Source organism: Populus alba, chromosome 18, assembly GCF_005239225.2.
Source record: "Populus alba chromosome 18, ASM523922v2, whole genome shotgun sequence".
Taxonomy (NCBI): Eukaryota; Viridiplantae; Streptophyta; class Magnoliopsida; order Malpighiales; family Salicaceae; genus Populus; species Populus alba.
Window position 1 is genome coordinate 1702286 of NC_133301.1, and position 14259 is coordinate 1716544.

General features: G+C 36.2%; 1 protein-coding gene across 1 annotated transcript; it reads right to left on the reverse strand.

The window, feature by feature from the left end:
* Window positions 1-5176: 5176 nt before the first annotated feature.
* Window positions 5177-14234, reverse strand: LOC118051113 (sister chromatid cohesion protein PDS5 homolog C). Its single transcript, XM_035061664.2, has 14 exons — window positions 13870-14234; window positions 11489-11692; window positions 11190-11371; window positions 10378-10504; window positions 10095-10292; window positions 9377-9424; window positions 8165-9304; window positions 7963-8067; window positions 7413-7486; window positions 6932-6983; window positions 6609-6695; window positions 6489-6532; window positions 6201-6275; window positions 5177-6130 (listed from the first exon to the last, which is right to left on the reverse strand). The coding sequence occupies exons 1-14, from the start codon at window positions 13975-13977 to the stop codon at window positions 5611-5613; spliced, it is 2964 nt and encodes a 987-aa protein (XP_034917555.1). The 5' UTR covers window positions 13978-14234; the 3' UTR covers window positions 5177-5610.
* Between the last annotated feature and the right edge of the window lie 25 nt (window positions 14235-14259).

The window sequence follows — 14259 nt, forward strand, 5'->3', positions numbered from 1 at the left end:
CTCAGTTGCAGACAAGACTGCTTATTGCTTCTCACCTATGGCCACACTCCATGTCACTGGGAACCTTAGACAAGGAATCTTGATTGGTTGGGGATCGCAACCCCATATGACATGTATTGATTTTATATGATCCTTTGAATTCATAATATTATACGACGAGCTAGGTTAGAGGGAAAATCTACAGAGAGATTAATATTTTTTTCAAAACGAGAGAAGCATATGCTGTGCACCTCAGCTAGCATGTACGACTAGCAAACCAGTTTCTGTAAAGAAAATCTGGTTAATGGGTTGAAAGGCTGTGAATAGGGCGTTGAACTTGAAGATCGCAGTCACCTGTGACTTCGCCGGAGCTAAGAAAAAGGAAGTATAGAGCATAGAGAAGATAGGACTTTCAAAAAAGGAAATTATAATTCTATATCTGTATTTATTATCTATGATCTTCTATTGAAATACTAGTTAAATAGTTTTATTTATGTTAGTTCTATATCTAGTGGCGGAGGCAGGGGGGCCCGGCCCCTGCAAGGAAAATTTTCCTAGTCTCTTCCTTATATAAAATAATGAAAATTTTTAACGTTTTTAAACAATTTTCTTTAATTTGATCCTTTTTATTTTTTCTTTCTTGCTTCGCCTTCTGTCTATATCTGTCTTAAAGAGAGAGATATTTTAAATTAATTGTAGAGTTGTTTTAGAGATTAATTTCTAAAATTATTATACACAATATTTAATATTTTAAAATAAAAATAATTATGGAAAAATAACTTCCCCTTTAAAATTCGTACATCAAGTGTTGAACAAATTTATGCTAGACTTGAAGGATCTTTGGCGCTTGAGTTAAGTACTAAGATGTATGATGAATGGAGCCATAGAAACTATATAGTGTTTGTGTTTGGAGAATTTAATTAAAAGAGATCTAATGATCAAAGAAGAAGAAGAAGAAGAATATGCATTGAGAAATTTGAAAATTAGAACATGACTTTGCTTAGTGATTCATCGATATTTATATAGCCATGAATTACGCTAACTTGCATGAAAATAATGGAAAAATAGAAAAAATATTGTTATACTTAATTTAGTGACAATTATTTAGGTTAACAACTCTTAATGGTTGGTGGTTCACTATTAAGTATAATGAGTGATATTTTGTAAGTTAGCTACTATGTATGAGCATCTCTAACTCTATTTTATAAGCTCAATCATGACAAGAAGGGGTGAGATGAAGTACTGCTCGTACAAAGAGTTGATAGATTAATTCAATATCAGAATATATCTATCTATGCTCGTGTCTTCAAGTGTAACTATGTTCATGATTTATGTTTTTGGGTACATCAATCCTTCTACCTGATAGTGTTGATTTATTACTATGTTTAGAATTTATGTCTTGAAAATGTCAATCCTTCTACCTAGTAGTGTTGCTTTATTAGGTTATTAGGTTATGTGGCCATCCCATAATTAATTTAGAGACTACTACATCATGAGGAAGTTGATCAACTAAACTTCTTGAAAGTTATGCCACCTATCCTGAGTTGGTATAACAATAGACCACATGATGCACGAGGGACCAATGAAGGGTAAGTTGTACTTGAGTTTTGAATTTTTAGATACATTTAATGATCCATTAAATTTGTAAAATGATATATTTTTGAAATTTTATTTTATGTTATGTGTCATTTATCAGCCTGGTGATTAAAAGTGTAAATCTCAAACTTATAAACATGTATATTTTTATGAATCTTTACTTATCATATTTTATAAGAGAAAATAAAATTAATTTATAGAAATATGTAATTCTCTGCATGGAAAAGAAAGGAAAAAAAAAAAAAAAGAATTGATAGCAACATGGGCACATCCAACTAAAGATATGTGCTAGAAGACTTACTTCTCCCAAAGTGGCCCCAACTATGTTTGATTTTCAATGTAATCATCAAGAAAGAAAGAAAAAACTCAAGTCGGTTTCTTCATCCACCTACTAAAATTCAAAATAATTCCTCCATTAAACTCCCATCCAAAACCATTACAAATGGTAAGAAAGTCATGAAGAAATTACTTTCTGGATGATCTTGATAACTAAAAGAAATCCAAACTAATTTTCAAACTTTACATCTAATATCTATTGATTGTTGACGCGTTTTTCAAACAACAAGGCTTCTCAATTGGATCTCTCGCATATTATAATTAATTCCTTAAACTGGATCGCCATTTAAAAATCATTACAAATTTATGTTCAAAGTAGTTATCTTATTGCATAAAAAATTCCTTGCAACAGAAATTATTATCCAGTATGGATGGGGATTCTCAATTGAGGGATTCTAATACAATTAATAAATTGGGTATTTGATTGAAGAAATTATTAGCTTGGAGATTCTGTTGATGATAGGTAGATGATTTGGTAGCTAATCTGAGATTTTTTTTCAAAATTATAATTCATGTTCAGACTTCGAAGAGACTTGTCTTCTCCAACCTTCCTGCGTTACATTAATTCTCAAGGAATTGAAATCTTTATCGAGCTCCTACAACTAAACTAAACCACCTTGCTCTGAAGATCTCCATGGGGGCTTAATTTCCACCCACATCATGTTTGCTCATCTTCTTGATCCGTGTGTCATTTATCATTATCCAATATACATGGATCGAATAGTTTTCAGGATCACACCAACGATCTTGACATTGACAAACCACAACCTAATTTCTGTCCAAAATTGTGGTTAAATCTGCTCCACAATTGGTGTTATACGTGTAAATTCAAAGCTCTCGTGAGCTAATGACATTATCACTTGAGAACACATGCTTGATACATACTAAATCAAGTAGATGTTAACTATTCAAGTTCTCAAAAGCGTGTGCTTGATGTCTAGAATCTATGCAACCAAGGCATGAAAAACCCCACTAATCAAGATGAAATTATTATCAAGGCACTTTAGGATTGGTTGCTCAACGATAATGCCTCTACTAATTAGCAGCATCTTCGTATATACACTATATATATAAATGGTGGCAATGAATACATAGCTTTCACTTACATCTAGCTCCATCAACAACACCGCGTCTCATCCCACAAAATTCCCTTTTAGACTCTCTCATCACACTATACGGGGACAGAAGCTTCTAAAGATACATGAAGAATTAGCCGTAAGTTCACCACCAACCCACTTAAAGCATGACTCCAACCATTCAATATTCATCATAGGAGGAGAATATACAATCTCTTGGTTACCAAGTGGTTCGTGGTATCTAGCATGCTCTTTGAAGATACACGCATCACTAAACACTTTGCTTAATTTGCAGTAACATTTGACTAACAAATTAATGGAGAATGAGATCATTTACCCCCGAAGAAAGTGCAAGAAATTGAGAGAGACGAAAAGGGAATTGGAATCAGAGTTTCAACATCAACCAACAAACAAAGCGGCACTCCACTAAGCAGGAGGAAGCAAGTTGCTGTTGCATGTGGGGATTGGGGCCGGTGGTCACGAAAGTTATAGCTACCATATGATTGTCCAGATGAATATTAATATTGGAGCAATATGATTCTGTAAGAAGAAAACAAGTGGACAAAACACTACTTGATCTCTGAATGGGAGCGAGTGGCTGCGAAAGGATTAAATAAAAAGGAAAAGAAGTCAAAAGGAAGTCACTGTTAACGAGAGAAGAACTTGGATAAGGCACAACATATTTTTGTGTACTGGGCACAGTGGTATGCAATATTGAGGCATCATCACTGCAAGGACGCCTAGAGAGAAAATTCTACGCCTTGGATCCAATTTAATAATAACACTGCCGTTGGAAGTCAATTGTGGCTACTTTAGAAATGTATCAATGTATTGGCGTGTTGAAAGTGTTCGTCCAATAATATAAGATTTAATGGGATCCGACAAGGAGTTTGTTGGCTTTTGCTTCTTAGATATCCGGTGTACTAGGGTTTATTTTTGTCGTTATAACCTGTTTTTTGATTTCTTTTTTACTTTAGAAACATTAAATTAATATTTTTTTTATAATTTTAAATTATTCCGCTACCACAATTAAAAAATTATAAATAAATATTATTTTAATATATTTTTAATTACCGCCGTAACAAGAATATTATAATAATACATCGGTGTTTGTCAATGGCTTCTCAAGCTCAGATAGGAAGTGAATTACCAGACCAAGATGAGCATCATTCATTCTCTTAATTTGCATGTCTCCTCCATGATCAACACAGAGAGATTTAGTCTCAATATGCGATATAATTAGCCTCGGAAAAGAAAACAGAAACAAAATCCCAGAGGACGCATCCAATCCAAGAAGCGTCGAGGTTTGGAAAAGAGGGTCTCTCTTCCTTTCTCTATTTTTTGATGGCCCGAGAGCTTTATAATTCTAAGCTTTACTTATATTGGACATAATAGCCCACGAACCAAAGGATATCCGGCTGGGTTAGGAATTGAAAACGTCTATGGTTTTCTCTGGAAATGAAAGTCCACCCGAACCTTGAAGTGGGGATTGACCATCTAGCCCCAAATCCACCCAAACCTGTATTTTAGCATTATAGTAGCTATTGTGGTTACTGCTTACAAAAAATACTTTTAATTACAGCTTTAAAAAAACAAGTAGAAAAAAAAATACATATTTTGTTGTGTTTAGCTAAAATTATTGTGAAATGAAATTTTACATGAATGGAAAAACAAATTATTTTAGCTTTTGAAAAACAAAAATTTGAAATGTAAATATATAAAACCCTATATATAAATTAAAAAAAAAAAATACCTAGATACCGAAGTGAAATGGACAGACAGATTCTATGTACATGCTATTGTGCTTGAGTTGGCTAAATAACAAGTTGAGCCAAAATCTAAGCATTTGATAATTTAAAGAACACAATACATTTAAAACCTTGATTTTGATAAAGCTTTAGATTTAATGCTTTTTTTCAAAACCATGCAAACCGAATTCAAAATCCCAAGCAGGGCCTAAGCTCATCATGTTCTCTCTTATATCCTCTCATCTTGTGCAAACCACTTGCAAAACAAAACCATTGCTTAAAAATTTACCCTAAATAATCTTCTAGCACAAGTACCACCACTACCCCCATGATGTTCTTTTTGAATTTTTGGTATTTTGAGCAAGCAGAGACTAGAATCAGTCGAGCTCATGAACACAACGATGACAACCAAAACGATTGTGCCACACGGCCTTCCCGAGATTTTTAGAATTCCTGTAAGTAGATTTTTTATAGCCAGCAGAGACACACGGAGGTTTATCGACCAGAATGATCCAATAGTGAATTGAGGACGGCATAGCAATGGCAATGTTCATGGATCTGTCATTATCTATTAAGGCATCTATTTCAACAAGCTAACTCGATCTATTCTCTACTGTCGCTCCCCAAACAACATAGATACCATCTAAAACCAAAATAGAAGAAACCTAATCCTACAGGCAACCATTAACTAGACTAACAAACTTAAGCCAATGACTTGGGATCGCATCAAAGATGGTAATAAATACCAAATGCATGGCTTACTGTGTGGCCGCAACTACTCTGGGACGGACGTCAAAGAGAGCTAGGCAATCAAGGTCCATGGTGTTGGGGACAAGAAACAACTCCAGGCGGCGGTTAAGGAGAGATCTTCAACTTCAAACTCTTCGCCGCTTTTTCCCACTCTTAGCCTCACTCCCTCCTTTGGATGAGCTTCCAGTTTTCACCTTCGCACTTTGCTGCACTTTCTCTGAATCTGTTGAGGTCTCTTCATCATCAATTTCTTTCACCTTAGATGAGCCAGGCTTCAACTTTCCAGCACCATTGACATCAGATTTGCCACCACTTTTTGAGGCTTTACCCTTGGCACTAGAGGATGAAACCTTTGGGGTCTCATGCTTGGACTTTGAAATTTTGGGAGTGCTTGTGCCATCGTCCTTGGACTTGCTAGTCTTGGATGTCACAAGGTTGTCATTTTTTGATTTGCTGGCGGTTTTTGAAGCATAGTCAGATTTACTTCCACTTTTAGGGGTATGATCCTTGGTTTTGCCACGATCATCTGATTTCTTAACTTTCGATTCATCTACAGATTTCCCACCAGTTTTACCGGCTTCCTTAGACTTTCCTCCTGATTTTGCAGATGCAATTTTGGATTTGCTGGAGGATGCTCCGCTGCCCCTATTGATTAAATATTTATTAGAAACCCAGCAAATGAAACTGGCATAGCTTCAGAAGAGTTATAACAAACCTTTTTGGGGAAGCATCCACCTTTCCTTGCTTAGATGACTTATCAGAACTTGTTTTCATTCTCTTCTTCAGGGGCCTGTTTAAAATCATAAAAAAATTAAACCATATCAGGGGATATATTTCAGATCACGCAAGCCACCAAGCTGAGGCCTGCATTTGAAGAGCACAGTCTCTGTATTTCATATCATTTAAGGGTTACACAGGTCACAAGGGGGAAACAATCAGAAGTTTAAAAACATAATGTAACTGTCAATTGAGAAGCCAATATACAACAATAAAGAGCACATACGCTTCAGAAGAGGTTTCAGGACTTGGGTGATCAGTTGCTTCTTCCTGTAAATGAAATGTTTTAGCACAAAATGACGAAATCTTGAAAATATAATAGGAGACAAGCCAGGTAGCCGCCCACCTCTTCTGACTCAGAGTCATCATCAATAAGCTCAAACCTTTGCTTTTTGAGGATTAAAATTTCTTCATCGCCGTCGGTATATACAACCTAGAAAAGTAAGAAGACATTTAACTCAGACAGAAAACCCTATCTTTTCTTCTTTCAATTAGTCAAAAACACAGAGACCTGTAAGTATTCATGTCCTCACATGCAGAAGGTTATAAAATAAAATTAGTCCTTCCAGAAAACAGACAAGACCCAAATAAAAGCAAGAACCCAAATTCTACACCCATGTTTAACTTATATTGACAATCAAGACCAGGCATCCTTAATAAAGGTCATACCTTATGCTTCTTCTTAATCGGGTCAAAAGATTCAATTTTACCCTCGTAAAATCTGCAAAATCACACAAGGAACATGAGAACTCTCTATGCATAGTGAAGAGTGCAATGTACTTTTGGCCGATGAGAGAAGGAAAATTAGGGCTAAATATGATAAGTAAAATTTTATTCAACAATAAGGAGAGGCCCACAAGTGAGGTGGTTGAAGCCAAAGGGGTGCCCATGATTGGAGAAAACTGCTTGGCACGAGAAATAAAATTGTGTAGCCTGAACTTCAATTCAAATGCATTAAGATAAAATGCTATAATATGAAGAAAAACAGCCAGGTTGAAATAACGATCATATCACAATTTTGAAAGAAAGGCTATTAAGTACACACACGCACATATACACAAGTACCAGTTCAATAATGGTACAAACATCAGCCTTCAACAATAACTAATGAAAGCATTACTAACAAAATCAAGAAGAGGTGAGAACTCACTGGCGATCTTTTGGCCACCATACTTTAACCTTTGAACCAACCACATTTTCATCAAATTCTTTAATATCAGATCCCTGCCACAATTATCACTTAATTAGGAAATAATCCTAAAGAACAAGTCTCCAAGCCAAAGTAGCATACACAAAGGTATTTTAAATTCAGAGGCTACAGAACCCAAAAAAGAAACACATGTTATACAGCTGAGATATGTATTTATTCAACCATACATTGTAATACTAGAAAGCAGAACGTTAAAGAATAATATAGGGGACAGGACAGGGAACATAGTGTGTGATTTAACATATAAAATAACCATTTGGAAGTATCGTGGAAATTTAACCAAAAAATTCCAATGTTTCCTTTTGACAATTAGATGCTATAAAATTGTAAATTTGGTAAAACAAAAACATTTTAAATGGGCATCACATCAGTACTGTCTATCTATGGTTCAGTAAGTAAACCACTCATACCTGATAAGCTACAAACTGAAATACCAAATAAGAATCAATTGTTGCAGATATGTATGACTGTAGGTATAAAGAACACATACTTTTTCATCACCACGCTTCCTCTTGGTACTAGTCACAGGGGTCTCCTCCAAGTGTTGCTCCTCTTTTGCTGATTTTGCAGCTGACTTGGTTGAAGGGGTCTTTTCCTAAATAAATCATGATAACAACAACAAAAAACTTATTAATTAATGGACTTAGCAAATAAACAGTAAAATCACAAGTAATGGCAAAGAAAGCTAGTACTTTGTCATCATCTTTAGTTGAACTTTTGGTTGCATGCTTTTCTGAAGCTGCTTTTCCACGACTCAGACGCTTCTTATCCTCAGATTGCTTTAAAGACAACCCATCATTGCTGCTACTTCCATCCACTTTTTTAGATGACTGCTTCAGCGGTTTTGCCTCCGATTCACTAGTGGTATTGCTTTCCTTCCTGGATGCATCCGCCTTTTTAGATGACTGCTTTGGCAGTTTCGCCTCTGGTTCACCAGTGGTGTCACTTTCCCTCTTGGATGAGTCCAACTTTTTAGATGACTGCTTTGGTGGTTTTGCCTCTGGTTCACTAGCAGTGTCGCTTTCCTTCTTGGATGTGTCCACCTCTTTTGATGATTGCTTCAGCGATTTTGCCTCTGGTTCACTAGTGATGCCGCTTTCCTTCTTGGATGCATCTGTCATCATTGGTGTCTTATCCTCACTGGAAGTCCCAGCAAATGCCTTCTTTCCAGAGTGTTTTTGCGATTTTACTTCTGAGTCACTTGTTCCATCGGATACCTTTTTTGGAACATCATCAGAAGATGGTGCAGAATGCTTGTTCAAGCTCTCCTTTTTCTTTGATCGTCCACCCTTTTTGGAAACACTTTCATCAGGAGGGCTTTCGCCAACAGATGGGGAAGCGACAGGTACAGACTCCCCCTCTGATGCCTTAGGTGAGGAAGGCTGAGTGACAGTTTCTTTTATATTCTCAGAAGATATTGCTTCTTCAACAGATTGATCTTTATGAGAACTGGGAATATCCTCGCCGTGAATTTTATCATCTGGCAATTCCTCAGCTTCCTTCTCAGGGCCAGCAGGAAAACTCTCTGAAGGCTCCATCAATTTTGTTGGAGACTTCTCAGCACTCTTCTTGCTTGTCTGCTCTGCCTCACTTTCTGTGTTTACTACCTTTTCAGCATCTGAAATGGCAGGTTCGCCATTACTTGGCATATCAATGTTTTTCAACTGATCAGTATGATTATCCTCCTGCTTCTTCAAGGAATATGAATCTGCCAAGGAGTCATCTTCCCCGGTCTGAGCAACACCATTGCTCACAGCTGACTTTGGAGATTTGTCATTTGCAGGATCAGCTTGTTTAGGAGTGGCCACTTCTGTTGTTTCCTCTTCATCAACCTGGAGAAAAACAAAAACCCAAAAATAAATATAAATTATAAAAAAAAAAAATTAGAAGGGAAGGTGCCATGCCTGAGCAGCAGCAGCTGACAATGTCCCAGCTGGCTTGCTCTCTTCAGCCTGCAACAAGTCAAGCGCATGTTATGAGAAATCGAATTTGGACCGTAAGAAAAAAATATTGAACCAGTAAACAACTCCCAGCAACAACCAAATACCACTTAGTTACCAGTTTCGATTAGATTCGATGCACAATAAACTGTTGACAAAAAAACATCAGAATAAAAAACCAAAAAACTTCCAAATCAAATTTTTATTAGAGCCAACATACACAAAGTCACAGATGAGCCAATTGCTTGAAGGATGCAATTCCGTACTGGCACAGCAGCAGTCAGGATGGAACCAATCTACTAGAGTTCGTGGTTTTTCAGCAATAGATATCTTAAATACAAGGCAATACACAAAACAAAAACTTTATGCCAAGCACTTATCAAAAGACTTCTCATCAACACTAATAGTAGCAGTTTGACTTATGTGGTGCAACAATGAATATTGGGATATCTAATACACTCGATAAATGATGTGCCAATTCAGTCAATTAAAATTCAGTAATAAGGAATGAAGTAGCAAAAAACAGTTGAGAATCTTCATTAAATCATCTGGAAAATAAACAGCAATGCCACTAGATATATTAAATACAGCTTAATGATGGCAGCACAAGATACACCATTAAATGGGTGGTTAAATTAGCACCACAACTAGAATGTTATCTTTAGTAGCACAACAAGCTTACCTTATTTTCATCACCAGCATGGACATCTTTCTGCTCAATGGTACCAGAGATTTCTTGGCACATTGAACCAACAATATCGCTGTAGTCATGTAAAGATACACCCAAAGATTTCACAGCCTGTATCAAGTAAGGTTTAACCTTCGTAGCACAGGTTTCCAGTACTTTCTCTCCCAACTTTTGGGCAACAGGTAGAGCTTCCTGCAAAACAGTAGAAATGGTTAGTTCATTCACGGAAACGGATGGAAATAAACACAGTGCTTGTGCCCTGATAGAGATAGCTCACCTCATCACCCTTTTTCACACTAGCTAAAAGGGGCGACAGTAATTCCACAGAGATATCTTCACTTTCTTCTAAGACAAGGGACATGATGGTCTCCATTGATGAAAGGACATTTTCCGGATGATAATCCCTGAAGAAAAGAATAAACCATCAATAGAAACAAATTAAAGACTAAACAGTCACCATTCAACAGACAATCATTTCCTGATTCATATAACATTACACAGCACACCAGCAATGTTCATTTGGAACTACACACATAAAATAAAGGTATCAGCTCAATTAAGAAGCAAGAGCAGATAATTTTATCAATATATATGGTTTTGAGCCCATTACACATTCCATAGTGTAGCCATGGACCATGTTGGACTCGAAATTCATCACAAAATATAACATTAAGCATCACATATGCTGACATTTTGCAGATTAAATCAAACAATTGACTCAAAAACCCCCCACGTTACCTATATTACTACAGCAAGACCAAAAGTAATCCTTATATCAATGCCAAATGAAATCCTATGTGATCTCTAAAAATGCTACGTCACCCAAAGCCTCAAAGGCCAGCCAGCCACAATCATGCATGTGAGACTCAGAAGACAATCAAACAAAAAGGGAGAAGCATATTTGAGCATAATATTTCTTGCAAAAAACATATAATCTTCAGGGTAATTTTCAGGGCACATAGCTAAAGGAAGCAACTGAAATTCAACAAGTCAGAAAGGGAGCAACTGAAATTCAAAAAGATGAAAGGAAGCCACCAAAATCAACAAGACAGCATACATAGCCTTTCCAATGAAGATATTCTTCCATACCTTACAGCCTTAAAGAAGTGCTGAAACATCTCAATTATCAGTGCATCACATTCAAGATCCAGCATCACCACACACGACCTAACCTTCGCAACAGTTTCAAGAATCGAGGCCCTCTTAACATAAGACCGACTAGATTTGTCATCTAGATTTTCAAATGATGATACAATCAGCTGAAAAACTTCCTGCGTGCCCATGAAATTGAAGAAGATGAAAAAACAGAAAGTATGATCAAGATAAGGTAACAATACAGCATAAGTTCTAAAGCCATTAAAAATTATAAGATGTCAAAAACCACAGACCTTCATCTGATCATCATCATAAGGTGCGTCTGGTGCAGTTATTCTTGTTATCTCACTAATGCATGAGGCAACGGCAACCTTCACATCAATGTTTGAATGCCTAAAGAGTTGATCTGTGACCAGAGCATTCTGCGAAGGAGAGAGTGCATTTTGCATTGATTTTAAAGGCGACTGCTCCACTTTTGACAAACAATTCTCAACTTGCTACAATTACACAACAGGGAAGAAGAAATGATATGAGCAAATGAATAACTTAAAATTGTTTAAATCTCACAGTAAAATTACAGGTAGGAAATTGAGATTTTAATTGCCAACATATCAAAGAAAAATCAAGAGGAACATAATGCCTCTATTTTCATTGGGGGGTAATTCATCATATTATAGAAAGGTCAAATAATCTCAAACTGATTCCTCCTGCTCTACCCCACAAACATAATGACACTCGGACAACATACAGTAGCTTGTAAGCCAAGTAACACCCGATTATAAAAGAAAACCAAAGAAATGAAACCTATCAGTAAGAATGCAGCAGACGTGAAGACACGTAAATACATGCATGTCCATGATAAATATTGCTAGTTTTCTACCTGCTTCATACCAGAGTGAATAGAGAAAAGAAAACTTTTGTTCAAACACAGAAAAAACACAGAAAACATTATGCATTTTGAACAGCTGTTTGTAAGGTGTGAATGCCTAAGATACACCAGAGGCTCAACATCCAGGCTCAAAGTTGCATCATGAGATTCATAACAGTGCAGTGTCAGGTGTCGATAGTGGCCATGGAGAAAGTACAGTTAAAGAAATAACTACAATCATAGAAAGAAATAATTTTACTGAAGAAAAAACTCATTAAAGGATACTGCCCATAGAGAAACCATAGGCACCATGAAAGAAATTCACCAAAGCTTTATCAAAGCATCACAAAGTTACAAAATCAGAAGAGTTGAAGAGTGTCGTCATATTAACTAACAATGAGAGACAAGAAAAGGCAAGCTATAACATCGCTCCTCTTGTTTTCAATGGAAAAGGGCAAGCATTAACAGAAAGTATTTATGTGAATTGACTTTTATGCTTATTTGGAAGGAAAAGGTCATTCACGCACCCTAAACAACTTTATATCACCGTTCACGGTTTCACACATCCTCAGGGAGCTAAAACTGCAATGCAATCAGCAACACAAGCATGCAGTTGGCCTCGCCTGAATTGGAAAACCAGCAATAGTCAACTACTATAATCTCCATTTTTGAAGGAGACAATAGATAGAAATCCTACTTGATCCCACCAATTATTCTCTAACAAAACTTTCCATCAAACCAACTGGGCGATGTGGTATTCGGTCTTTAGGTGTTCTTCTCTTTCTCAATCTCCACTTCGATTTGCTTGATTAACATTAAATGAAGTCATTGATATCATCCAACACAGTGGATATCTAATAACTTCAATTTTCTCATTGTAAAACCATCCTGCCATTAACTATTTATAGTAGCAAAGCTACAATTTCTATTAAGCATGAGAAAAAAAATATAAGGTACAAAATTTAATAGACCCTTCCAACAAATCTCCTGACCTTTATACTAACATGTCCTTGCTATAAATGCAATATCCAAAGTAATCCCAAATTAAAACTCAAAATCTAGTGCACGCGCGCACATACCTAGAAACAGACAAGCTACCATATAACCTAATTACAGAATTTCCAACGGTCTCGCAAACTCAAACACCAAAATAGACATTATTCAATGCAGAAACCCAAGTTATCACCCCAACAACAAGCCAAAAAACCCGCGCAAGGACATGCTTCAAAATTACACGGGAACACACCCACAAAACACATGTTATACCATGTGTCAAGTGTGACATAAGAACGTACGAAATGAAAACCTTTCTTGAACTTTCAAACCCGAGTAACCCACTCTCAGGACCTTTTTCTAATCAATCAGCGCAAAAATCCCCGCCCCATCAAAAAAACTCTCACTAAATTCACTCAATTCCTCTATCTAACTTCCACAAATTCCCATCAAAACACACTCAAAAACAAAAGCACACCATCCATCCATACATGCAATTATACCATAAACAACTCCTCCGTTATCACTTCAAAAACCTAACACAGATATAAAAAAACATCATTGAAGAAACAGAATCTGCAACCATCAACAACACGTTATGAGAAATCCATCCATGCATGCAATTATACCAAAAACAACTCGACCATTAACACTTCAAAAACCTAACACAAATATAAAAAACATCATTAAAGAAATGGAATATTCAAACGTCAACAACACGTTAAAAAAAAAAATCAAAAGCCAATCCATGCATTAATTTACATAAGTCAACAACAATCCACCAAAAAAATACAAAAACAAAATAGAGCTTACATCAAGAAGAGGGAGCAAGTCATCAAGAGAAGAAGGAGGGTTAAGAAGCTTGGTTCCAGCTTCCAGTAACTGCTGTTCAAGCTCTTTATCACTATTTGACGACGCCATTAGTACTAATCTCTTTCTCTAATAAATAAACACTTAAAATTCAATTATATTTAATTAAATACAGACAGATCTTTCAAAATCTACCACTCTAATTACTCCAATCTCACAACATTTAAACCCGTCAAACACACAAACTATTTAAAAATCAGATTTCGATTCTCTAGTTTTTGAAGCTATTCGTGATTTTACTCTGAAATTAGGGTTTTTTTTTTTAGAGAGAAGGGGAGGGGGGGAACGTTTCGTTTTTTTTTTTTTTTTTTGGGTTTTTGGAGAGAGAGGGTG

Excerpts from the sequence above, each read along its gene's own strand:
- LOC118051113 (XM_035061664.2), bottom strand. The coding sequence starts at position 13,977 with ATGGCGTCGTCAAATAGTGATAAAGAGCTTGAACAGCAGTTACTGGAA. Across the intron at positions 9,425-10,094 it reads ATGCTGGTGATGAAAATAAG|GCTGAAGAGAGCAAGCCAGC; the intron begins GTAAGCTTGTTG and ends GACTTGTTGCAG. Across the intron at positions 6,984-7,412 it reads TGGTGGCCAAAAGATCGCCA|ATTTTACGAGGGTAAAATTG; the intron begins GTGAGTTCTCAC and ends GTGATTTTGCAG.